Source organism: Corvus hawaiiensis, chromosome 1, assembly GCF_020740725.1.
Source record: "Corvus hawaiiensis isolate bCorHaw1 chromosome 1, bCorHaw1.pri.cur, whole genome shotgun sequence".
Taxonomy (NCBI): domain Eukaryota; kingdom Metazoa; phylum Chordata; class Aves; order Passeriformes; family Corvidae; genus Corvus; species Corvus hawaiiensis.
In genome coordinates, this window is record NC_063213.1 from 84549565 (window position 1) to 84577283 (window position 27719).

Below are 27719 nucleotides of genomic sequence, written 5' to 3' on the forward strand. Positions count from 1 at the left end.
CTCAAGACAGCACCTAAGAATGTGTTGGGGCATCTCCATGAAGGCTGATGGCTTAAGACGTGGTGCCTATGCATTTCTCCATGGCTGAAAAGTTGGTGTGTCCAAAGGTTAACAGAGAAGACTCTTACCCTGGGACTCCTCCAGCTTCCATGTGATTGGCCAGGGTAACATCATGGGACCACACATCGTACTGCCACTTCTGCAGCCCAATAACACCGCAGAGCACATTCCCAGAGTGCACTCCTACACGCATGTTAATATCAACTCCAGTCGCATCTCTCACTTTCCTGCGGTTGAGAATAAAACCTCTGTTAATGTATATAATAAGCCCTATGTTTTCTTTTAATTTACCAGTCAAATTATGTGGATGGCACACCTGTGGAAGTGCTCAAGGCCAGGTTGGATGGGGCTTAGAGCAACCTGCTCTAGTCGGAGGTGTCCCTGCCCATGGCAAGGGAGTTGGAACTAGATGGTCTTTCAGACCCATTCCAATCCAAAACATTCTATCATTCTATGATTCTATGAAAGAAGCATTAACAACAGTAATAACATTTACTTCTTTTTAGCATTGCCACCATTCTTTTAATGCTATGATTATATATTCTCTCCTATTATCTTTATTTGCAACAATCTGTAAAAATATTAATTCTCAAGTCTGTGTCTGAAGTTCCTTCTTTTATGTTCATCTGAAATTATTTGGGAGGGCTGAGATGAATAGAGGAAACGTTTTTAGTCTCAGAGTAGAACCTAAGGACTGTTTTTGTTCTACAGGCAGCTTTTGGAGGTCTGGAACTACTGTTACACACCCTTCTATCTAAAGACCCTAATGTTTCATCAGAGACCTTCTCATATCTGTCATATCTGAGAGGGAGGATGAAAAACCCAGCACCTCAGGCTATTCCACAGGCTGGGGCTTGTACACTCTTTGGGGATATGGGCTCAGTGCCTTTCAGGCTGTGGAGAACACAGGCTCAACAGCCTTCCACATGCTTAGTGAATGCTGCACCCACTCGAACACTATGGAGCGATTGAAAGGCTACCCTCATCGTGCAGACCACATCTAAACCTTCGACTTTTCCAGTGACAAAGTATCTGTTCACCCCATCCCAAATCTCAGAAGGGCCCGACACATAAGATAGGCATTTATCTTTGCAGAAGCAGCTCTTCTGAATCACAGGGGTGACTGAGGTCAAACAACCAGGAGGACATTTCCAGACATATGTCATATGCATACCCTATGTAGAGAGTAATAAAACTAATTCAGTTATCTATGGGCTTATACAGCCCTAAGAAATGGGAAGATCATAACTTAACTGGATTTACTTATTTAAACCCCAATTCATGTGGACCCAAACCTAGCCAGTAATAAGGAACGTGCACATACACTTGGAGAAATTCGGGGTGTTAATGGAAGAAAAAACTGCAGCCTAAGGAACTCAAATGGCTCCTGTATATGAGTTGGGTGTATAGTTCTAGCAACATCTTTGATCTCAGTGATGACAATTATCAGCTCTGTACCTTCTGAATTATTGAATTAAGGTGGCAGGTTTCTCTTTTTTTTTTTTTTAAAGGGAACATAGAACACAACAGGCTTAATTTGATATGGTAAATCCTACATTTAAGCAGGAGTTCTCATGTGGTTTTTTTCTGGGAAATGAAAGTAACAGGAGCATGACTGAAAGTATTTTAATTCCGTCTGTCTCTCTCAAGTGTTTATTGGTATTTCTTTTCACATTGCCATTTTACACTGCTCTTGTGTAGCTGACACACTTGAAAATGAACTGCCTGTAAATGATCTTTGTAAGCAGTTGGCAAATGCCAAACACCACTTTGCTCTGCACAAGGGATACGACAAAAGCTTAGCACTTTGGAAAAAAGTGTTTTACAAAACTGGGCAAAATGTGGAACATTTATCCTCTAGGAGTGCTTGTCAAAGGACTGCCCTTTCATATTCTGCAGAGCAGGCAGAATAAAGTCTGCTTTGTAATAAGCTCTCAGGAGTTAACCAGGGGAGCAAGCAGAATTGGACCACAACTGAATCTTTTCTTCTGTCTCACAAATTAAAGAAACCATGGAAGACATTAAATTAGCAGTGTAACTCTGGACCAAATTAGGGTTTACTAATTCTTCTATCCTGTACTCCTTGAACAATCGCTATGACAATGCAGGCACTGAATGCATTCAAGAATGTAGGCTATCACATCCCCAGAGGACGCTTGCCTTACCTACAGAAGTATATCTGAAACTTCCCACCTTTATTTCATTTTCTGCTCCCCCTGTGTCTCTGGTTTCCCTCAGCACAGCACAGTCTGTGTGCCCAGCCTGGATGGGCAGTCAAAATATTCATAAAGACTGTATTTTTCTTATTGCAACGTGAAATTTGAGTTTGTAAGGATTCTACATTTTTCAGAGGCATGGTTAGCTTGCAGGTAATTCTAGCAACTTTACTCCACACAAGCAAGAGTTCAGGTCATTAGGAAAGCATCTACACGCTTTACCTGAGCTTTATTCTTCTATAATTCTCGACTAAGGTATCTAAGACTTACCTAGCCCTGTCTTACACACTTTAACACATTGAGTGAGCCTTAGGCATTTAGTCCCCTGCAAACTGCCACCTTTAACAGCATAGTTTCCTTTTGGATCAGACCCGCAGGAATGAAATCATACCTAAAAGAATTCTTCTATTTTGTATCTAACATTCAAAATGGTGTAACCATCTTATATCCAACAGGTTCTTTCACTTTCCTCTGAAATTGAGTTTGTTTCATGCTACCAAATCAAAGGATGTCTTTGAGAACGTGTGACTGAGAAACATGCAAATAAGGAAGTCACCAGGCAGACAAGGGGGTAGACTTTGAGCTGAGTGGAAACATCACATATATTCACACACAAACATATTTTGCCTTAACAGATAAGCTCTGGCCTTAAAGCACCCAGTTAAGGTGGCCAGCTCTCAACATCAAGCAGCACTGGCATTTATGCCTTGGTAAAGTGAGCATCCCACTCCTGGGCAAGCAGGCTGCAGACTATAAGAAACATTGGATTTGTTCCAACATGGAACAGAGAAGCAAAGCAATTAATCAATGGGACTACAATCCATGTTTGAATGGAACAATCCATAGCATAGTGAAGCTGAATTGCTCAAAATGGAGCTACACATCATTAAGTAAGAAGACTTAATAAGACTTTGTAGTACAGATCACCTGGCAATTTGGCAGAATTCCTCCTTTTTTGCTTCCAGGAGAACTGGAACTGAAACCATATTCTGGTGGTAAAATCTCTATGGAACTACCAATATAAACAGCAAACCACTCTATTTCAGTAGCTTACGGACCGAGGGGGCAGTTTGCACCTCAGTGACTGAATAGAACAATAATTTCTATCTGACAAAAAAGGTATTTCAGATAGAGCAAGTCAAATATATTGAGTGACACACTTCCAATTGCAAGAGTATTACTACTTCTCATTTTACAGGGCACAGAAATATGTCAGGAGAAGCTTCCATATAAAGATGCAGCAATCACACAACAAAATATGGAGCTGATTAATAATCAGCAATTTTCATTCACCTGCAGGCTGCGACACTTGACATAATACTTTGAAAGGCTTTGAAAACACAGGGTACAGATTCCTCCCTTCTTCTGTAAACAGGCTGTGGTAATCAGGCATCTGTCTATGGGAGCACTGTGGTTTCTGACTACAGTAATAAAGTCAGATCAGAATATGCTTTACAACTAACATGTAATTTTCTAGTCTGTAAGGCTGCTCTTACCAAGAACCTGATCATACAGCATTAACAACGAATATACTTGATAGCAGCTTGAGCAGAAAGTTATTTCAGAGAAAATTGGAAGTTCTGAAGTGTGAGAACTGACAGATTGCTCTCTGAGCTCAAGTAAAACATTGCATTATGATGTGTGATATACTTTGGTTCTTTGTGAAGGGCACTTTATGGCTCAAGCTTAGTGTTGTTTTTCCACCACTCCGTAACTTCCTATACTTTTTTCTCTAAGTAACAAAGAACAGGTTGATCAGAAACTCCATGCAAATACTTTTAACTCACATTTCTCACACAGCACACAGATGTTTTGAAATGTAAACCAGAAAGCTCTCATTTTCACTCAAAGGCTGGGGAAAAAATCCCAACATTTTTAAGCCAACCAAACCAAGCAGCCCCCAAGGGAGGGCAGAACTTTGGGACTAACACCCTTTTACCAGCTGCTCTACAGAAGGGATGGTAGCTTTAGATCCTAGTATGCTAGAGAAGCAAATGGTTTAATTGTGGTTTAATTGTGATACTGTTCTAGTATATCTAAGTGAAAAAGAGAAACATCCTGTGAAAGCAACTGAAATGCAACCATATCTGTAGACTCTGTTTGGCAAGGAGAAGTACTCCAAGTACCCTTTAAAAAATAGGTTTCTTTGGACACTGTGTAAGGTACAACCATAGGTGGATGAAGAACCAACATTTTAGAGAATGCAGCAACCTGATTCCTGTACTGAGATCAGTTTTACAAAAGATTGCTAAAGCAAGGAGATCAAAATACTGGTTTCCAAAAATACTACCCCTTTTCTATGAACACATAAAAGGGAAAAGAACCAAATTTGCTTTAATCAACCTACCCATACAGTAATTACCCTGGATTGAATCAGAAGACCAGATAACTAAAAGCCAAAACCCTCTTGTGACTGCAATTACGCACATATGAGGGTAGCATCTAAGGATTAGAAGAATAATTTTGTACGGCTACTTCATTAATCATTAACACAGTTCAACACAACTATTCATTTCATGATGATGTGCACACCACACATACACCTCACAAGGATGGGCCAATTCCTTACTTTGCTACATGGCCAGTGGTTAATGTGACCTAGACAAAAACATAAAAATTGGAACTTACACTTATAGAAGAGCACACCAAGTTTTAAAATCAAAGTTCAGCTGGTTAGAAAAAAACAAATCACACAAAGGACTCCCAAATATCCAGACCTCCACATGATACATATTTTTGCCAAGTATAGCTCACCTAGATATACTATAATTTTAGTGAAAGGAAACTGGGTTTTAAGGTTTTTTTTAAAGTTTGATACTTACTTAATGGCTTCACACATGTCCAGTCCCATTTTCACACAATTCTTGGCATGATTTTGAAGAGATATAGGTAGTCCAGAAACACAGTAATAGCAGTCACCTAAGATTTTAATTCTCATACATTCATTTTCCTGGAGGAAAAAAAAAGCAAGGTGAGATGGTCACTTTTAATTTGAAGTACATAAATGACGGGTTGCTGTTACAAAGACTGACTTAAATGATAAAAGCAAAGTCATTCTACTTAAGCTTGTTTCAGTAGAGAAGAGCTTGCTACAACAGAAATGCTGGGAGAGTTTTGTATGGTTGATCCCTCCACCCATTATGGTCCTTAATGGGCAAAAGCAGAAGTAATTTCACTGCAAAACATGTATGTGCAGCATTGTTCACACCTGAGAATAAAGAACTGAATGAAATTATCGTGTCCTCAATCTATATAAAGCCTTTTTGTTTGAAATATGAAATCAAAAGATGTAGTTTTCCACATTTACATCTCTGAAAATGTACTATGGAATGCTTCCAGAAGCTAGCAATCATAACAGTATTTCTATATTTTATACTCTAAGGCCATGTAAAGATTTTTGTTTTTTAAAAAACAATACTGGACAATAGTTTTTGAACTAATAAAAACACAGAAAACTTTTATCTGTTCTGAGGTTTCTGATTTCACCTTCACACATGAAGTTTGGTTTAATTTTTATAAAAATAACACCTAAATAAGCAGAAGAAAAATTTCTGATTGTATTTGATTCTTTTCTTGAGTAATCAAGAGGCTGTGGTTAGTAATTAAAATTGGTTTGATCATTATTGTCTCTCTTCTCCTTCAGTCTCATAAATGCTTTTTCTGAGATTGGAAAACTGACTAACACTTTTCTATCTTGAGTTTCTTAATCCTTGTTATTGCAAAAAATCTATTTAAAGAACTGTTCATCTGCCATTAAGCTTTATTGGACTCCATGAGCTGTCTCTATTGGTCCTATTAGAGAGTTATCTTGGGTTTCACAGACTGTCACACTGGCAGAAATGCACTGCTGCACTCAGACCAGAGCCAGATCTTTTTCTTCACACGTTTCAAATCCAATCTTCCTGCCAAAGTCTCAGAAATGCTGCACGAAGGCCCCAAGAAGAAAAAACTATTTTAAAGATGACTCCCTTATTCAAACTAACAGTAGCAGCCCATAGCCACCCACCTTGGCAATCTGATCAAACTTGCCAAACAGCTCATTTAACATGTGCACCAGCTCCCCGGGTGAGCAGTCACTGGCCAGGCGAGTGAATCCCACGATATCAGCGTACAAGATGCTGCAATAGAAACAAACAGAATCTTGGTCACAGCTTCCTTCTGCAGGACTCAGATCCATCAATCAACAGCAAAACCTGAAAGTAAGCATTCTGGACTTCACAGGGGTATGTCCATACCCAAATCAGCCACTAGTAAATGTAGAGCAATAAATATGACTACATTTATAGGGAAGCCTATATTTACTTTTATGGATGTTGTGTTTATAGGCAATATATACCTATATTTATCTTTATAGATGTTGTGTTTATAGGTAATATATACCTATATTTATAAGTATTAACTTCTCAGTTTACATGCCTTTATAGGCATACCTATATTTATAGGTGTTTATAAACATTTTATACCTGAATTTGTTACGGTATTAAAAAAATAGAAATATTTTTGCAAGTCACAAATCAGCAAAATAATGGCAATATAATAGTTTCAAAGAGTGTGCTCGCAAGAGAACATGAGTTTCCTCAAAAGTACTGCAAAACTTTTAGTAAAGTGGTTTCTAAGAATATCATTCAAACTAACTTGTCTCATCAAAAAATAAACAAACAAACAACTAATCAAAACAGGAAAAAAAAAAAACTTGTAAAGAAGAAAGAATGTTTAAAATAAAAGGTGATCTATTTTTCCAGCTACTAGAAAATTTTAATTAATAAATAATTACAGCTGTCAGCAGAATATTTTATCCCAGGTACTATGTAAAATACATATGTGATACAGCTGCCTCTGTTTACATGATATAAATCCTGAGAAATTGTTCCAGTCAAGAAAATTGCAAAATCGGAATCATACCACTGACGTGAATTACAATTTGACTAGTATACATGGAAGCAGGATTTGGTACTTCAACACAAAAAATGAAGATGCTATGAAAAAAAGCCTATTGTGTGGCTTTTTCTCAACAACTCCTTTGTATTATAACCTTTGGGGCTCTTCTGGAATGTAGCATTGTCAGCATTTGATCAAATTAAGGGATGCTACATATTAAGTTAATGAAAAGAATATTTAAAAAAATATTTTCTTAATTGCTCCCTTAACACTTTCTTTCAATTTCTTTTGTCTGAATGCTGTTGATACATTTTATTACAGTACAATACCTTACATTGGTGTGCCTTTTGACATACAAATTGTGGAAGTTATTGGTGTTTTCCAGCTGGCCTGCCTTCGGACCTTGTAACCTCTGAATGATCTCTGCTTTCATTTCCATGGCAATGTGAGCAGGCAGTAAAGAAAGTAGAAGACGCTCCTAAAATTTAAAATGAAATGTCCACAGTTTCTTTATGGAGAATAAAGTTAGTACGGCATCAATACTGTGCAAGGCACACACTATTGCCAATACTACAGAACATTTTGAGGAGGCTTGCACTGAGGCCTGGTATGAACTCCAAAGTCAATCAGTTCCTTGAAGAGTGTGACAGAGATATACACACATTTCCAAGTAATACCTGCCTTCTTCAAGGTTTTGTGTATATTAGAAAAAGGTTAAGCCAAGCTTAACATTTGATGAAGTTATGTACAGGAATCTATTCAATATCCGAGTAGGATGCAGCAAATGAAACGAGTTGTAAGGCCAGTCCAGAGAACTTTCAGGGAAATGCTGTCTGATTCAGGCAAGAATAAGATACATCTTTTTATTTTAATGTATTTAAATGCTCTACCATAATTTTAGAAGTTAGACTGAAATTAAAAGATAAAATACAGACACAGAACATACTGAAACTGATGAACTTTTGCAAAGCATTTTGATAGGTACTCTCCCCTTCAATATGGCATTTGACAAAATATTTTTTTTTAAATTAACCTAAAAGCATACTGAATATTAAAAAACCCCAAACCCTAGATATTTTTCCTCATCATTTGGTATTAGGGTCTTCCTCTTCATTTGATATTATGGTCTTCCTCTTGTAAAGCTCTCTGACGCTTTCATTTTGCCCATTTTACCTGTGACAGCTTTGCACCGAGTTCCTACTTCTCTGGAAAACAGAACAAGAACTCTGCAAAAAAAAGTCCTTCTTGCTTTATCATACTCCATCTTGAAACTGAGAAAGGATTTCCTGTTTTCTCATAGGCAGACAGGAGAGACTCCTTCTGGCAAAGGATAAAAGCCAGTAGCCTGAACCAGTGAGGAGGGGGGAGGCATCTGAAAACACCCTTGACAGAACCAGAGAGAGAAACAGCTACACCAGAAAAGATGATGACCCCAAAATGTGCATGATCCTCAAGTGTTACTCAGAATAATGCATTTTCTTTGATTCACAAGAGTATTTTTGCAGACTTTGCAGTTCTGTTCACGAAGGCACCAGAAGAAGTGTAGCCATTAATCCAATCCTCTGCCTGGGATAATTACTCCTGTTCAGGTCTGATGACCTTGAGTAGAGCATGGCAATAACAGGGCTATAGACTCTTCTAATATTTGCAGCTACCTTGGCTATCTATCTCTGTCAAGTATAATGAAAAATTCACATTCCTCATAGCATTTGTGCACTTGCAAGCATAGCATTCAATTACATGAGGCCCTGTGAAACTGATCTTGCACATACTTGGCAAAAAATCTTCTATTTCAGTGAATCAAGACAGAATCTTGCTTTGCTGCTAATTAATATTGAACTAATAATTTATTTCTTAAATGCAAGATTAATTTAGTATGTTTAGGCACTTGAGCAGGTTCACATCCAAGAGACTGATGTATTTTCACTGGTTATGTTCAATGGCAATGTTTCACTTCCACTGCTCCTTGGTGGAGGTATTTTGCTAACTTATAAATAATATCTGCACAACTAATTGATTTTTTTCATAACAAAATCCTACTCTTCCAAGTTGCTCTTTATCTAACAGTACAGGATTGTTCAGACTTGTTAATAACTATAATTACACAGTTAATGAAGAGGTGAGTGCTCTTAGCTACAATTTTACATCACCATACTCCTTTTGTACCAGGGATAGTAAATTCAAGCTGGTTCACTATCTTCCTGTGACTGTTACGATTCCAGACACACAGTGACGCAGGCACTCAACATCCAGGTTACTGCTTACATCTTTGAAACTCAGAGAGGCTGGCAAAAGGTCATAAAGCAACAAATGTTTTCAAGGAAGCAAGCAAAAAAAAACCAAGAGAAAAGGTTTTCATGGAAAGCAGCATGAAGTCAACTACAAGCTAAAGAATCGTATGAGGCAAAGGAAAAGAGAATGCCCTCAGTTTGTAGGGGACATCAGGAGAGATGGACTATTTCCCCTTCTTTTTCTCTTCAGGCCATCCCACTATTCCATTCTGCTTAAATAGCCTGGTGAAGCTGTTCACCACACCAGAATTCCCTCCAAAGAATGTTTTCTTTCCTCCATTTCCACCGTACTAAAGAGAAGGTTGCAACCAGAGGCTGCATTAGGGAAATGCAATTGGTGAAGCACACTGCAGAACACCTTGCCATGCCCAGCTGCACATACAGCCTTCAGACACCCTGCAAGCATTCACACTTCAATCCTGAAGTTATCCCTATTGTGATAGATGATGTGGACTGTTAGTTTTAATTTCTTTCACTAAAAGACAGTTGTGAAAGAAGGTGAATCTCAGCTACTTATGAACACTGTGGCTGGGCTGGTCAGCTAAAGATCCTAAGAAATGCAAAGCACATAAGAACACCTCCTTCTTCCTGTTTTGTCATTGCTGTTGGCTCAAAAGAGAGGAGTGGAAGGATCAAAACCACTTACTGATCAGCTTGTGGTGCCTGATGTTGTGCATTGAAATTCCTGCAGACTGGAACAATGCAAGGAACACCACAAATCAAGACTGCTGCTTATGCTGGCTTTATATTTGGTAATACATTCCATTCTGTACTGTTCTCTCAAAAAGACAGAAAATCTACCCATCAAAAACTAGGTGAACTGAGATACAAGACACTGACTTTTACACAAAAATCTTCCTTATCCGTAGTAACTAGAGAAGCCACTCTCAAAGATACAGTCTGTAAGAAAAAAGCTGAAGTAATTCTGAATGCAGGTCAAGAGGTACCATTTGAAAGACTTCAGACTGAAAATAAGAATACCTGCTTCGGGTGAAACTTCTGTGCTATGACAATAGTGAAAATCTCTTCACAAATGTCCTTCCCTAGAATATTAACAACATGACCTTAGCAGCTTATACAGGGGATTTACACACACAAGACTGTTTCCTGACTGTTCATGTTCCCTGGGACTATGCTTTCCTCTCAGTCACTTCTAGCTGATACCTCTCAAGTCCTAGGGCTAAAAGATGGAGCCCACGATCTATACTGAACACAAAATTAAAGTCCCTTTCAATACTATAGGGTTAAGTACTTCTCTCTTCTCCACCTGGACCCCACTAGGAGGATAGCAAGTAGACATCCTCCCTGGGTTTTCTCGCTGAAGTTTTTCTGTGGTATTTATCAAACTGTTATTTGAGTTCCTGTTCACTCAATCTCTCACATCCAAGTCCCTGAATCATACAGATTACTTCAGCAGTGATTCTCAGTTACACATTACTCCTCTAAGCTGTATAAACTCTAGTAGCTGACTTAGCTAGAGTAAGTTAGCATAGCTCAGTTAAAGAACATAGCACTGTGTTGTTTTCAGCAAGGCAGCAATTGCGCTTGAGTATCTTGCACAGTATCATGCTGTTGTTATGCAGCAAACAAGCAAAATATCCAAATACTAGGTACAGGACATTTTCTAAACTGCATGTTTCACAAATCAACCTCTTCTTGGCCTGAGGCAATAATGCTTTATTTATTTGCTCATTCCTGTTTTATTATGTGAACTACCAACACTGATTCACTCATTTGTACAAGATTAAACCACTATCAACTCTTTACTGTAGCATAAAGCTAAGAATTTATGGATTTAAAGGCCAAATATTCTTCCATCTAGTCTGATCTCTTGAATAATATAGGCAACAGAATATCATTAAGGAGAAACAAAGGTAGTCTGATAGGACTCACTATATTAAAATCAACTTTCTGCCTTGCTGTCAGTGGAGAGAAACTGTCCTTCAAGGCATTTCACAGAATCTAATGCTGAAATTCTGAGGTAGCAATACTCTCTCTCTCTCTGTTGTCTAGGGAGAGAACTGCTGGTCCAAATTTTGGTCTTACTGGAAGAAATGTCCATCTTTGTTGTTAAGCTTCTTCTGATATCCAACAAGTCTGCAGAAAAACTATATATTTGTAGATCAGTAAAGGACTATAGGAATATTTTTGGCCCTACAATCGCATATAGGGATATTTTTGTCCCTTTCAATGTTATTTAGGGCACTGAATATTGAATTCTGCTTTTCTGTGGGTTGGATTTTGTTTTCAGATTCCTGTGGCATATATCTAATCATCTATTTAGCAAGTTTGACAAACAAGGTCAGTAACTCAGCAGTAAGAGCTCAAGGAGCAATTAGCCTACGCATGCATCCTGCTTCACTACAAAGATTGCAAATAAACACAAATAACATCAAATTTTCAGCTTCCCTTGAAATATATAAAGAAATAACTCACAAGAAATGAATTTTGTGATTCCTGACCACAAAATGATCAAATAGCCAAGAAGCTGACCAAGATTATCGTCAATTATAGTACTGTTTTCCCAGATCTCATGATCATTCTCTAAAATACACCTACAAGAATAAATAGTTGTAAATTGTTTTTTCTTAAAGCTAACTTGGACTCCTAACTGTGAGGGAAGACGACTTCTTAAAATTATTTGCTATTATCTCCTTAAATTTAGCCTATGTTAATAACCTCCATCAACCTCATTACTTGTGCTGAGGCCAATAAATTGATTTTACTCATACACACCACAAAAAGTATTCAATCTTGGCTGCAGAGACATCAAGAAGTGGACAATTCACCAGCTTCTAGTGGTTAATCTGCTGAACTGTTAAAAACTGTTAAAAATGTGTTCTGTATTTCTTACTTTGAAGTTTTGGCCTGGTTACATCTTTCTCAGCTCAAGATTAATGTCCCTACTCTTATTCCTGCAAACACAGATAACTGTCTTTTTGATGAGGTAAATAGACTTAGGTCCAAAAACCTCCTTCTCCTAAGTGTTTTCTACACTCTCTTCTCAAAACTCTCAACAACCTTCAAGCATTTTCAAGGGTTTCTTGACACAAATCCTAACATTTTGCTCCAGTAAACAGAGGCACACACATATTTATTTCCCACAATATGTCCATGACTTACTCTATGCAACCTTCTGCTGTAACATACCCAGAGTTCCTGGTCTGCTGTTCCATGTCTCCTACTTTCTCCAAAATATTATACAAAGTTGCAACCTTAAAATATCCTAGGTGTGGCCCATACTCTTTTAGAATTATGCCTCTTCAGAAATTTATTAAAAATTCTCTTGATTGTTTATAAAGTATTCCATATTACAGTATTTATTATCAGACCAGTATTTACATTTTCTGCAAAAGTTATTGTCTAGGAATGTCCTCACATACCTCCTAGATAATTAATAAAAATACAGAATAGCATAAACAATGAGACGTGATTCTTGCAGAACATGATACACATGCCAACTCATAGAAGACCTCCAGTGATAACTTCCAGTTACTCTACTTAGAAACCATTAGACTGTGCTCTTTTGGTGGGAAGTGTCAGTATTTTTATGCTGAGCATCACTGCATCAAATACCTTACTGAAATCTTTTGATTTTGGAAAGTTACTTAACCCAAACCTGTTCCCACTAAACACTGAAACACATTTTCATATGACTCGATTTCCTACCAAGTTTTTGAGTGCATCACTCTATTTCTTTCCAAATACAAAACTATTACAGCAGAACCTTTTATTTCATACTGATTGTTTAAACTCTTTCCATCTAGTGGCAACCCTTCCTTGGTTATGATGGCTTTTTTCCTGGAATACTTCCAAAATGCTGTTATTGGCCTTGACAAAACCAGACAAGGATCAAAGATTTTTTGTGACATGTAGAAGTCTCCCAACATATCACAACTTTTGTCACATTGAAGCATTTTTTAATACATCTAATTGCTGCTTTTGCTTTCACTCATGGCTAGCCCAGGCTTTATGACACAGATAATGTCTTTCCTGATGACAGAACTATGAACTCTCATCTGTTCTCATCTGTTCTCCTAAATGGCCCCCCATTGCTAACAACATTAATTTCTAATTTTTTTTTCCACATGGAAAATGAGTTTTTCCCCAACCTCCCCACTGTAGGATTTTTTGTTTTCATGACCCTTTGGGTGAAATTTCAAGTGTGGCAATGCCAGGAGCCACAATATCAACACCAGAAAATCAACACACACACAAGGGAAATGAAAGCACCATCCTCTCATTCCTCACTAGTTCCTCAGCCATGAAATGCAAATACCCTCGTGAAGTTATTCTGCAGAAGACAAGCAGTGGTTGTCCAGGGGCTGCTCCTGGGAGAATGGGAGCCCCAAGTGAGGGCTGCCAGTGTTCAAACCCAAGGTGGCTGCTGAGGTCACCAGCTCAGATGGCAACGAGATGTGTCCACCCAGGTGCTGGGACTGGACCAGGGCCAGGGCAAGGCCCACTGTGGTGCCAGACAGGGATCAGCCCCCGCGGTGCTGCCTCGGAGCCTCTGCCTGGGAAAGAGAAGCTGCCCTCCCTACTCTGTCCCTGAGCTCCAGCCATGCATCCAGAAAGGGGCCAGTTGTCTTCAAATAAATTTGCAATGGCTAAACATCAGTGGTGTGACTTGCTCACTGCACAAGAGCAGTAAAGCCAATGCAGGCTTTCAGCTGAAGTACAGGCAAGGGTTTGCAGGCTAAATACGCAGTGTTGTGCACCCTCAGTGTGCCCAGCTCATTTGCTGTGGAGTAGCTCTGGGAAGTAGCTCTAGCTGCTGTGTCACCAGTTACCTCCACATCCAAAAAATACTAAACCAAAGCACTGCCACTGTTTCAGTGTAGGGGACTGAAAGCTCATTTAAATTCACAGGCTCACCACGTATTTGGCAAAGACAAATTCCTTCACAGAACCTAGGGGATGCTTAATGTTGATGCATAGATTACAGTTTGCATATGCAGGCTGTTTATGACTAATTTGGCAAACAATGTTCACTACACCTTCAGAAAACATGCCTATCCTGCGCCTGTTCAAGTGACAAGTCACCAAACAGCACAACAATAGAGTAAAAGGGAACATACCAACATACACAGCCAGAGCTGCTTAATTAACAGAAAATTTCAAGGTTTATTTATGTCTGATCCTGTTAATTCTTGCTTTAAGTTTTATATATATCAAGAACTGATGAACAGACAGAAGCAGCATTTTGCAAAGAATCAGTTTGATGACAGTAACATGTTTATTAATATATCAGTCTTTAATAATGGTGAAGTATTACAGTGCTAGCAATCTGGCAATTGCTCAATACTGTTCTTTTAAACAACAAACCCTTTAACTCCAGTACAACTCACTTCATATTTTGATGAGAGGAATTTTGTTATTTTTTCAATAGAAATAAGGAAAACCAAACCCATCTCTCTTTTTACATATTTTCCTTCTTCCAAACCATCTATGAGACATGTCAGGGAAGATATTCAAGAGTACTGCTTAGAAGGTATCTATACAGCCATTTTTCAAAGACAGACATTTCCTGTTCGTCTGTCCAGTTTAGAGCCAAACCTTGTGGCTGAAAGCATCAAATCCAAAGCAAAACCAAAAGTATTTCTAAGGCACAGCATTGCATTTAAGTTGGAAGACCACGTCTGAAGCACACTGACAGCATCACGACCTCCATGCTCTTCTAAATAGCTCGAAACTGGTTGTTCTTACCTCTGACATTGCCTCCAGTGTTTTAGCCATCTGTTTACAGAATGCTTAACATGTAAGAATGGATTTCTTTCTGTATTTCACTGGTGATCTGCTAATATTTTACTGGATACTCTACAGATATCACACATTTCAGTGATAAAATGTTACTCACCACACAGAATAAGAATCAAAACCAAGAATCAGTCATCTAGCTGCACTTGTCAGGAGCTCATAAACCCTTAAAAGTGGGTCAGACAGAGCAGTGAGAAGCAGGGCCAGACAGAAATAGAAATGAATCAAAACAGTCAATCTCTGTATTAGCTTAGTCAAGAGTAGAAGTATCTAAACAGAGGTTTGGCCCATACAACAGCCAGTTTAAATAGAGATAAAAGTTTAGTCAAGTAGAAGCTAATTCTAAGAGTTTATTTCACCCATAAATTAATGAAAAGTGAACCTACAGCAAGGATCTGTCCTACTTCTTGTGAAACAGTGATGATAAATTTTAATGTTGCAAGCTGTATATTTTAACACCTCTTTTCTGAGCACCACTATTCATTCAACAGCTCACTTCCCAGCCTTGAAGACAGAGGAGGCTGACTCACACTAGGTGGAAATCAAAGAACAGGCAGATGTCTGGAGGATATACGCTGTTACTGCATTCATAAAGCAGACCTTTTGTTTCCTTACAGTGGTCTAAATAAAAGGAACAAGAATGGTTTTCATTATATTTCTATCTCAGCAATGACAGTTTCATGTAGAAATCTCCCAATTGCTCTTTAATGATTATATTCACCAGCTACTAAAGATAGAAAGTTTTCAATTAAAAAAATTGCTCCCCCTGAAAAATAAGCAAGATAAACACAGTTTTGAAAACCAATTCTCTTTATTTTGAGGAATCTGATCAAGGGAAAAAAGCAAGAACTTACTGTATGGCAGATATATGCTAAACTATTAATTAATACTCATTACTAGGTCTAACCACAAAACAAAATTTAGCATAAACCATAGCAAGGGTTAAAGCTTTCAGAATTGGTCTGGTTTTATTTTCTAAACATTTTCTGAATTTTATTCTATACATTTTATTTTCTAAACATTTTCCATGTCACTGTGTATACAATTTTGGAGGTGTTTTCTATGGTATGTTCCAGAGGTACTTACACATAATAAATTTGCAGACAAGGAACTCAGACTTAATTACAGATAGGCAGGAACTACCAGATCTTTGAGTGTGTTGTCATCTAGGGAAAGCCTGTCCCAGGAAGAAAGGTACTAAGTCTGTGTGTGCAATGCATGGAGAAAATTGGAATCATAAAAATGCAACTGAAAAAATTTAGATCCGCAGGAGGAAGCCACACAAGTAGAAAATACTCAGAAGAGGGTGCTGCTTATGATTCTGTACAAAGAGCCACCAGGCCATTACCTCCAGGATGGAAGGAGGTACCTTTATGTGCTTGGAACCCTGTTGTGGGCAAAACAGTCTGCAGTCAGGTAATTTTAACAGAATTAATTTAATGTAAACAAAAACAAACCTCTCATTGCTGATTGCAGTTTTGAAAAAAAAAAAATTTAAAAAAAGGAACATAAACACTGAGACAGACTCTTACACAACCATCTATCCTCCACACTTCCAGGTCTCAGTTTTCACTATTTTTGCCATGCATTATACTCTGTCCATCAAAACTCCTGTGCTGAGCTGGCAGGAAGAGTAGGAAGCTGAGATGGCATGTGTGATAGTTTCTGTCTGTCACTCTGTGCTTCTGCTGCCCTATGCTTGAAGGCTTCTGCTGCCCTTTTACTCCATGTCTCTGCTCCAGCCTGGGACATTGATGGGCTCCTGTCCCCTCTGGTGTGTCCCTGCTCCAGCATGGATTGTCCATGTCCCACAGCGCCTCAGGAATGAGGCTACCTTATTTGGGTATAGAGAGTCCTCTCCACAGATCAGCTTGTCTCCAGCCTCCAGAAAATGCCTGCTTCCTTCTGAACTGTGTTTGGGTGGGAGCACCGGTTAAATAACTTTTTGACACCCAATGGCTAAGATTTGGTACACAAAGCAGGTTTTTTCCATGGCAGTTTTGTGTGCCCCACGGGAGGCTGGAGGCAGCTTTGGCTGACATGAAGTGATTCACAATGACCCCTCTGCCAGCTCACCACCTCAGACCCCTGCAACCTGTGGCCACCAACACAGGCTCTGTACAGCGCCACAGTGACCAGTGGTGCAGAAATGGGGTGTCAGCTCCAGAGGTGTTCAAGCTTTAACCGGACATCCACAGGTTAAACAGTGTTCTCCATGTGCAACCCTTCGTCAAAACAGCCCTCTGCCAAAATGAGACCTCAACTCTCTTCCCATCCCCACAGAGAAGTGCTTATCAGTGACCATGAGATTATTTTGGAGGTAGAGTCTAGAAGCCTCTTCAGGTGAAATTAATTTTCTCCAAAATGAAACCATTTAAAAATCAATGAAGCAAGTACAAGATTTCCTCTCTCTGCAGTGCTCCAGGTGAATTCCCTAATCCCCAGGCTCCTGCAGAAGGGCTGCTCTGCTTCCTCATTCTCTGTCAGGGGATGAGCAATCCAGTGGAGACATTTGGCAAATGTCCTTCAGCACAGCAGAAGACGAGCCCAGTTTGTCTCCTTGAGGAATTAGGTCTGAATTCTTGGCCACACATGTTGAAGGGTTTAAAACAGGCCTAATTCTTATCAATTCCATGTTCTTTGTCTATTGTTTTGGAATCCTGGTTTACACACTGATGTCTGCACATTTGTACATGTGTATACTGTGAAAAACAACACCAAAGCTGCAGCTGATTGGTTTTGACAGTGCTATTTCTAATGCCATATATGCTATAGATTAATTAAATCTATTCTATGATTACTGCACTTAAATAACTTCCACACCTTTTAGAAATTTGGGAATAGTGTGCGCCTTTTTTACCCAACATTGGTTTTGGTTATTTGCAGCACATGTCATCAATATGCTCCATACCTTTATTTCATTTGATTCATTTTGAAATGCTGCATTTTAAACACTGATTAACAGATACATCCATCAGAAAAATATGTTGACAGTTAGGATCGCGTTGCTGTTCAAAGAGATAAAATTAAAAGAAGGTAATATATAGTAACTGATAACATTTTACCATGTAATTCACAGTATCATAATCTATTATACATCACTGAAACCTCAGCATACAGGCACATAATACTGACTATTTAAGCTACAGGAACCATAATTCCTAGAAAGGAATAAAGAATAAAAAATGTACATCTTTAGTGTAACAAGACATACATTTTCATGTTTGGCTCCTGCTCCAGTCCTCTTGGTGAAATTTTTTTGCTGCTTAAAAGCTCTTTCTGTATGATATTAGCAACAGTTACAGAGTATGTACTTCCTTTTCAGACTGGCATTGCTGTTCCCACCAACTATATTATATCATTTTGAATAAAATGGTAAAATATGAGACTGCTATATGTTTTCAGCCCCTCATTTTAAGAAATGCTATAAAATACTCTTTTTGATTTTTGTTAGCACACTATTGTTATTTATAAGCAAGAGAGACTTAATTTCTTTTTCAATCCTGAGCCCAAGGTACACCTCAAAATAGTTTCCTCCCCATGGAGCCTCATAGCTGTCTTCAGCAGCACCGGCACTGCCACATCCAGCACAGCTTAGCAACATTCAAATACCAAGTCCTGCCAAGAATCCCCAGAACATGTGCTCAATACACAGATGTGCTCTGATGAACCAGGGCCATCCTATATAATCAGTTTGGGTCACTGCAGAACTTGCTTGTTTGCAGTTTGCAATACCAGTATTTAAAAAAACCTGGGGGTTTTGTTGGGTTTTTCTTTTGGTTTGTTTGTTTCTGTTGTTGGGGGGGTTGTTGGGGGGGTTGTTTATTTGGGTTTTTTGTTTTGTTTGTTTGTTTCCCAAGATGCATGACTGGAAGGGAATGCTTCACTCTTAAGTCAAGTGGATCTGTCTGAATGAGAGCCACTTTGAGCTGCAGCAGAAAGAACCTTTCAGAAGACTGGATGGAGCAATCAGGGAGAAAACACGAAGACACGAGATATTGCTCTGCTGCAGTGCACCTGACTTCAGCATTTCTCACTTTCTTGACAGAAGATTTCCCAGAGACCCTGACAGGACTTGCTGAGATTGTTTCAATGATGGAAGCCACTGGAAGCTGTTGAGCTAGAAGGGCTTTCTAGAAGGCTGTAGGAAACTCTACCTGCAAGGACTCGAGATTTATTTTCAGTTTGGTGTTTCCTCTGTATCATCAGCAATTCTGATCTTTTCTTGGCCGACGAGTTAACCTATTCTACTTATTCTAAGTAAGTTAACTTTGCTGTAAAAAAACCTCTTCTTTTTTTTGAGACCTGCAGCTATTCCATCCAAGGACCTATAAGTCATGCTCTGTCATACCAAGTGTGGTTTAAAGTCTGAATAAACTCTCTCAGTGATCCAGCAGGTGAAGCCTTTTTAGCTGTGACTACTCCTGTATGGACTGCAGCCATGCAGCAGCAAATTCTATAAATTATTTGGGAGCAAAATGTTGTTTTGTATTTGGGCAATTGGAGAGAAACTTCCATTGCAGAAGCTCATCCCTTAGCTCGTAACTGCTGTCCAAAGAAGGACACAGCACATACACACGGGAATTATTATTCATTGTTTGTCAGATAAAGGCCTGCATCTTATCTGTCTGGTGAGATATCAGTTCCTCTGCTATTCTCCCGTATTGTTTTCCTTTCGCAGTCTCCAAGGAAGCCTGGTGCTTTAGTCTGAGACTGTATGCTGGAATATTGACAGCTGTTTCAGAGCAAGAGCTCAATCTTCCTTGCACAAACCTACAGCTCTCCCAGCAGGGCAAAATTCACTGGATTCAGGGCAGTAATAGCTACCCAGACCAGTCACCTCCCATCTTCCAGCACAACTTCTTCAAAGTTTGTTTTTCTCTCAACACTAAGGGGAAGGTGACATTTTGATAACAAGTTCTGTTGGTTTCAGCTAACTTTTCTCATCTATAGGTTCACATTTGCATTATTCAGGTGCTTGTTTTTAGTATCTAACTGCAGCACACTGAAAGGATGACTCCCCAGATGTACTTCTTTCATTCAAGTGGTACAGAAATCCAACAGTTTAAGCAATACAGCATGTTAATGTCTCTGCTCCCAGTGCAGAAGAAGGGAGTAAACAGAAAGGAATAAAATATGGCCCCGGAAGAACTGAAAGACCAGCAATAAATCATATTTCCTCAGTGTGACAAAGGAGACAGAAAAATGGCTGTGCCAGATGCCCAGATTTAAAATACCTTCAATTATGTAAATCTGATGGTTTTGCTTTTTTTGAAAATCGTCAACAAAAATATGTTGGGCTACACCAAAAGCTGGGGCCCAGGCTTCACTGCAAAATGGAATAGTAAATACAGGTGCTACTTGCAAACACTAGGCAGAAACACTTTTCTGAAGAAGCAAGGGAGACGCCTGCTATTAATTTCACACTAACAATTGGCTCTACCCTCAGTATCCATGTTATTCCATAAACAAATCTATCTGGCTACATTAAAGTGAGAAAAGAAAGCCCTGTAAATCTGCCCCTTATGTATTCCAGTAAAATGACTCTTATTCTTTTCATCTTCTAGAAACATAAACTACTGTACATAAACTACTATCTGTATACCTGCACACACAGGCTTTACTTTATACATGAACAGAGATCTAAAAATATCTTCTATAACAAAGCAATTTCATTTACAGATTTCCTCTGGGTAGCATAAAGCTCACTGTAAAAGCTGACAGATCTTCACACTGTGCTGTGCTATGTGACACTAGAGCACTTCTGTGAATAACACTCTGCAGACTGGTGGCACATGCTCCAAGAACAAATTACTGTTTCTGGGACTTGTAGATATTTTATGCCTGATAAGCAGTCGACCATAAAATAGCTACAAATTTCACTGAAATTTTTAGGTTTTGGAGCAATGCAGAAAGCTAGTTAAAATTAATCTGAGCATGAAAGAAAACTGAAGGGACATGAAGGATGTAAAAAATAAATGCATTTTTTAAAAAATTCTCGATTGATAGAACTAATAAAATTTTAAATATTTGATCATGTAAAGACATTTGTCCTTTCCCATGCCTCCTTAGTTTCTTCAAGACCTTTTTGTGAGGGTTCTTGTCTTCCAGAAATCCAGGCAGCCTGTATCAAATGGATTATTCTCACCCACAAGATTTGAAACCTTCAGAAAATTCTTTTTCCTCTACAAAAGCTGTCTTGACTTTTCTTTCATCTATCACCCTCACCCAAATCCTGTATTTTACTTCCACTAATATGCCTGAACAGACACTGGCTTTGTAAGTCAGTAGTCCTCTGGTCTCCCTTGGAGCTCTGCAAAAATTGGTATCACAGTTGCCTCCCTCTTGCCCTGAACTATCAGCACAACTCTTGGTGACAGACTCCACCTAAGACATGGCAGCAGCATTTCTGTTGTTTCATCCCTGAGCTTCTTTAGGTCCTTCTGCCGAATACATAGACATGAGGATTCATTACCACTTACTTTATTTAATCTATCTATTCCTTGACCTCTCCTCCTACTGCTTCACCTTGAGATAAATGTTGCAATTAGTCTTCCATAAATATAGAAAACCCTTTTCCACCACAATGAGCACAGGAGAATTAATAAAAGTAGTCACTAGATTTACTATGGGGAATCACAAGGCAAAGTTCTGAATATGAACTTACTCTGAAAAAGATAAATCAGTTAATTTCTGCACAGTTTAAAAAATACTTGATGTTTCTTTGTAATAATTGTTAAATTTACAGTAACATTTATTTTCCAATGCCAATTTAATTTCCCAAAAAGATATTTTTTTTCTTTTCTCTTTTTCTTTAGTATCCCCCTTAATCCAAGCAAAATTTCAGATGCTTTTGTACCTATTTAAAATTACTCTATTACCAATTTTTATACATGTTAACAAAGTATTAAATGCTAGGAATGGATGAAATTGAATTAATGTGCCTTTCTATTCCTTTTTTTTTTTTGGTTGGTTGGGTTTTTTTGGTGTTTTTTTTTTAAGGTGGTCTAGAATGAACTAAATTAGTACTTTGTTTTCAGTGGTGGAAGGAAAGTAGCTTTCTCATGGTTGATTTTTAACATTTTCATGAACTTGCAAGAAAACAAAGCAGGCAAGCTAGACAACACAGTCTAATCCTTTAAAACATTTACTATTTCTTTTTATATGTATTCCTTATCAACGGGCACTTGAATTCACCCAAGATGACTTACAAAAGTTACCTACAAGTAGGTAACTTAAGGGTGTTTAAGGCATGACTACAGAGAGCTTTCTGAGGGAGTACCTAACTTTTTACCTATTTGTACTTTATACAATTAGGTACTGTATACCAGCTTACACGTTCAAAGGGCACGGGTATGACAGAATGTCTTAAATTTATATTTTTCCAAATCCTTAAACCTGTGACTCGCATAGTAAAACTAAAATGAAATCAAACCACAAATTAATGAAATCATACCATGTCATCTTCTTATTCTGATGTAACTCATTATTAAAATACCCTTTTTTATATCTATGTATCTAAATATTAAAAAAACCCATTCATTTCAATAAGACAGTGTATTTCAACAGTTAATGCTACACAAAATCCAAATACTAAGTTATCCTACAGCATTCAAGGCCAGGTTGGATGGGGGTCTGAGCAACCTTGACTAACGGAAGGCGTCCCTGGCTGTGGGAGGGGGCTTGGAAATATATGACCTTTAAAGTCCCTTCAACTCAAGCCATTCTATGGTTTTAAGTCTACTCCCTTTGAAAAAGGGAATTAACCTAACACCACAGCTCTACAGCTGAAAGGCTAAAATTTTCCTTTGGTTAAAGAAGAAAATTTGCGAGCAAATTCTCCTGCACAGATATTGCCCTGCACAGGGATATCAGACACAAGACAAGACAGGAACATGTGGCAATGGGGATACAATGGCAACACTTCACCAGTTATAATTACCACAAAGTGATGGGTACAGTGGGGTTACAGCAGTCCCTGCAGGGCTGTTTGTTAATCTGCTCAGGAGCACATCTTTCACTGAAGGGTAAACAACCCTGCATCGCTGTTAACACAGTCAGTGACTCAGAAGAACCTCTCACTGCACCTACCCCACAGCTGATGCCAGAATGTTCCCAATACCAAAACTATCTCACAAAATAAAAAACCTCTTTCGAGGGTATTTTTTTTTTTTTTTTTAATATGTGGACTTTCTAAACTAAGAAACCAATTCATTCAATACACTGAGGCTAATCAATCATGACCAACTCAAGCACACATTTCCATGGAATGAAAAACTTGCATCATATCATATCATATCATATCATATATCATATCATATATCATATCATATCATATCATATCATATATGATATCATACCATTATCATTCTTATCATCAGTTTTATCTTCTTTCCTGGAGCTCTGGGCTTTGTGGTTTTCTGAACCCGAACCCAAACCCTGACCCTGACCGTGATCCTAGGAAGACCAGGAAATCTAGAACTGGGCTGAGTTGAGTACCAAGAAAAAAGGAAAACAAGAAAGCAAGACTGGGGCAGTGTCACACTCTCCTTGGCATGACTTTCACATTGTCAGTGACCCTGTAGCTCTGGGCTTTGCAGTTTTCTGAACCCTAACCCTAGGCGTAACCCTAACCCTAGACTTGGGTGGAGCCAGAAAGTTGGCACTGGGCTGATGCGAGTGTCAAGAACAGAGAAGAGAAAGGAACAAGGTTGGGGCAGTGTCGCGCTCCCCTTGGCATGTCTTATTACCTGCCCAGTAAACAGGCTGAAATTCCAGCATCATTTAAGAAACACCAGTGTACTGCAAGTGACTTTGTGCATTTCTTGTCAACTAACACTAAACTTTTCAGTTACCCTCTGTTTTTCCCTCTCAGTGAAAATGTGTTTCATTGCAGATACTTGCCTAGTTGTTGTGGTACTTTAAGGGTGAAGAGTTTTAATTTATTAAAGAGAGTTTCAGATATTATGCCTGGAAAGGGAGAAAGACAGGGAGCCACTTAAAAGGCAACAATGGTGTGTAGAGTCTATGCTTATGATCAAGAAAAGACAAAAGAGTTTTGCAATGGTTCTCTCTCTTTGAATCCAGTAGCAATGCAGCTCTTCTCTAAAAAATGTGATATACTAGACAAAGTCAGTGACTGAACCATATACTGACCTTGTATTGAATTTTTCATGAGTATTAAAAAGCCCAAAATTGCTTGAGAACGCCACAGTAAATCTCTTTCCCAGAAAAGGAGGTGCTAGAATGCCCTTTGAAGTAGGCATATGAGGACAAAGATGCTGCAAAAATGAGTACCAGTAGGTAGCTGGGGGAACTCTGGTCAAGTAGTTTCATGGACTAAATGTTTGGTCCGTCCTATAGAGAGAAAAGGTGCTCAGCAACAGCCTGTGCAGATCTGAAACCGCCGACTAAAGTGGTTTTAAGTCTGCTGTGTGCACACACTATGTCTTTCGCCCCTTTGCCCCTGAACCACAGCTTTTAATTAGGATTTAAATAGGGTTTTCTGAATGTCTCAATGATTTTCAGTGTGGATTGCATATGTTCACGTTTTTAAATCTGAGAAGTGTCACTGAACTGGATCGATTCATGAGCAACTTGAAGCTTTCTCAAACAAGGTCCGAGAGATCCACTATAATGCTTGGTCAGGATCAGTCATCTTCAGGACCTCTGGGGACACCTGTAGAGGACAAAAATCCTTTGATGTATGCTGAATGCTGTCAGGGCTTTCCTAATTTTAACAGTGATGTCAGGGAGAAGGACTGTATTTTAATGGGATTTTGGGGGTTAAAAGGATATTGAATCTCCTTTGGAAACTTGCAGTGCACTTTCAGTAGTGGTGTACATTGTGACCATTCCTTCAGCTCCCTCCATCCCAAGTTCAAGTAAGGTTCACCGTATTTCTCATGGCTCTCCACAGTCCACAGTTTAATTGTCTAGTTGAGCTGCCTCAAGGATTATGTAAGGTCCCAAAAGGGCTGAAGTCCTTATCTATTTCCATAGCATGGGATTTTTTACCTTGTCACTGCGATTCTGAGTACTTGGTTTACTCCGACTAGAATAGAAAATAATAGCATGCTTTTTCTGGAAATCACCATAAATCCTCACTATGACTAACAGACATTTATCACATGGCTTCTACGTTTTCATCATAATGTAGAAAATTCTCTCTCTTTCTCAAAATGGACAGTTGTTTTCCTACACATATTCGTACAACATACACTTTTTTTACCAAAATCTCCACAAGCATCAAGCTGACTTGATTCTTTTTTTTATAGTATGTCCCAGACAGTATAGCAGAAATTTTGCAGATTTTACATGTGTCTGCATTTTAAGGCATCCCAAATATGCGTGGTTCTACTTAACTGTCATCAGAGTTTCCTGAGAATCACCTACTGCATCCACGTTTGCATTACAGGCATATTATACTACGGTTCTGCCACCTCCTTTTCAGTGCATCATCATTCATACTCCTCATACTTGTCAACCAATTCACCTTCAGACAGTCATATCTTTAAAATGCTAATGTATTCTATGCTATGCAACAACGTTCTTCTGTCTTTTACTGGCTAGATGAAAATTTTAACTGAATGGAAAAAATTAGGAAGAAACTGTGGAGCAGTGATTTATGTGAGTAAGTTATAGTACATCTATTTATAGTATTACACAGCTTTTTAATCATAGTCTGTTGGCATAATTAAGAATCCTTGCACAGAGTTTGAACAAAAACATAACAACAACAATAATATTTAATTGCATTTTATATGCAAAAATCAATGGGGTTTCAGCTAAGAGCAATATGTTATTCACATGCTACTGATCCTAAGCTGGGTTGTGACATACTGTTTGTTCCTCAAACTCATTGAAGATGCACACATTAATTTACAAGAACTACAGAAAATGCATAGGGGAAAGAAAATTGAGTCCTACAGTTTACACAAAATAAGGAAAATGGAGAGCAACTTTATCAGAGGACACACACAAGATAAGCAATCAACTCTCATTAGAATGGTATATATTAATAGAGTAACAAAAGATTACGTATAAAAAGAAGGTTTAACTTAAAAAGATGGTATAAAAAGAAAACCAAAAGCTTGTGATTTTGATTATATTGTCTTTTTAGAACAATAAAAACCTCAGACATCCTTGGACATATTTGTAAAGTATTTGCATGTCACAATAAAAGCCCCAGGCACACTAACTCCAATCTTCTATTTTTATAACTCCTCTAACAAGCTGAACATATTTGTCCCCTTATGGTACCAGAAAACAAATGTTCCTTCTTACTGTGTGGTGTCTGTGCAAGTATGTATTTTAAAATAACCTGGAAGAATAACTTAAAATGCAGAAAGAATACTGGTGCATATTTTTTTGTAAATATGGAGAGAAAATGGAGTTATTATGAATTTAAAATTCCGTTCTTCACAGACAGATTTTGTCCAGCAATCTCTACACTACAAAATCAGTGATGAGGAGTTACTCACCTGGAGGAAACCTCTTTACTGTAACTGTGCTTTTAAAGAGTGTTGTCGGTATGAAGAGTGTTACAGCTGCACATTATCCCTGTGAGCACTAGGCCTATTTCTTAATTACGTAAAGAAAGACGTGCAGCCACAGTTGTTGCAGTATCATCAGCCCTGGGCTGCCCGAGGGATCCCTTAAATGCTGTAAAGGGCATTATTAAAGGTGTCTGTGATGGACTGACTCATGAACAAAACCAGATGTGACCTTTAAAGCAAAGGGAATTTAACAACACTTATTTACAATATTATTTTCCCTCAGTGCTCCCACATTTGAAAGATCACAGTAGCCAGTATAGTTCAGAGCCAGGAAGGAAGGCAGGTGTCAGGATCTACTCTGGCTAGAGCATTTCTAAAGGATCATATATACGTAACTGGAGAAACTGGAGAAACCCCTCCAAACCTGACATTCCTTTCAAATATTAGGAATAGAGAAGAGCAGAAAATCATTAAAAAGCATGAAAAATAAAGTTCTGGAGAAACAACTTTCACTGAGCAATAGAAACTAAGGATTTTTGTTCTCAAGGAGTTTAACACAGAGTTTGCAGGGCCAAAGGAAGACTGAAATGTACTGCAGAAAGACCCATAAAAAACTATGTAACTTTACATTCCTACCAAAAAGAGGCGATTGGGAAGATGCAAAACTATTAATTCTGAGGTATGAATCAAAGAAGTTGATACAAATTAATGTTGGAGTAGAGCGGGTTTTACAGCAAAGTGCCAAAATGAACGGGAACAATTATCAGGGCCATTTTCTTTTCTGATGATACAAAGTTACTTGTAATAGCTAGGAGAAAGATGGGACTGAGAATAGCTGAAGAAAGCTCTCAGAGGACCGAGGCCATGGTTTCACAAGACACATAATACCGTGTACGACCAGCTGTCACCAATAGCTCCCTTCCAGCCTGCCCCACCTGCAGCTATTACGGTCCCCACGCCCCTTCTGTGAGACCTCTGTTTCCATCGGGCATGGGTGGCAAGGTTTTGGCAGCTGA

General features: G+C 38.6%; 1 protein-coding gene across 2 annotated transcripts in view; it reads right to left on the reverse strand.

The window, feature by feature from the left end:
• ADCY2 (adenylate cyclase 2) overlaps positions 1-27719 on the reverse strand; it is a 205883-nt gene that overhangs the window by 63408 nt on the left and 114756 nt on the right. For both annotated transcript variants that reach the window (XM_048312183.1, XM_048312174.1), the window contains exons 5-8: positions 7484-7632; positions 6283-6394; positions 5099-5226; positions 129-287 (exon numbers count right to left, since the gene is read on the reverse strand). In XM_048312183.1, the coding sequence (XP_048168140.1) occupies positions 129-287; positions 5099-5226; positions 6283-6394; positions 7484-7632 (548 nt within the window). The remainder of the gene's footprint in view (positions 1-128; positions 288-5098; positions 5227-6282; positions 6395-7483; positions 7633-27719) is intronic.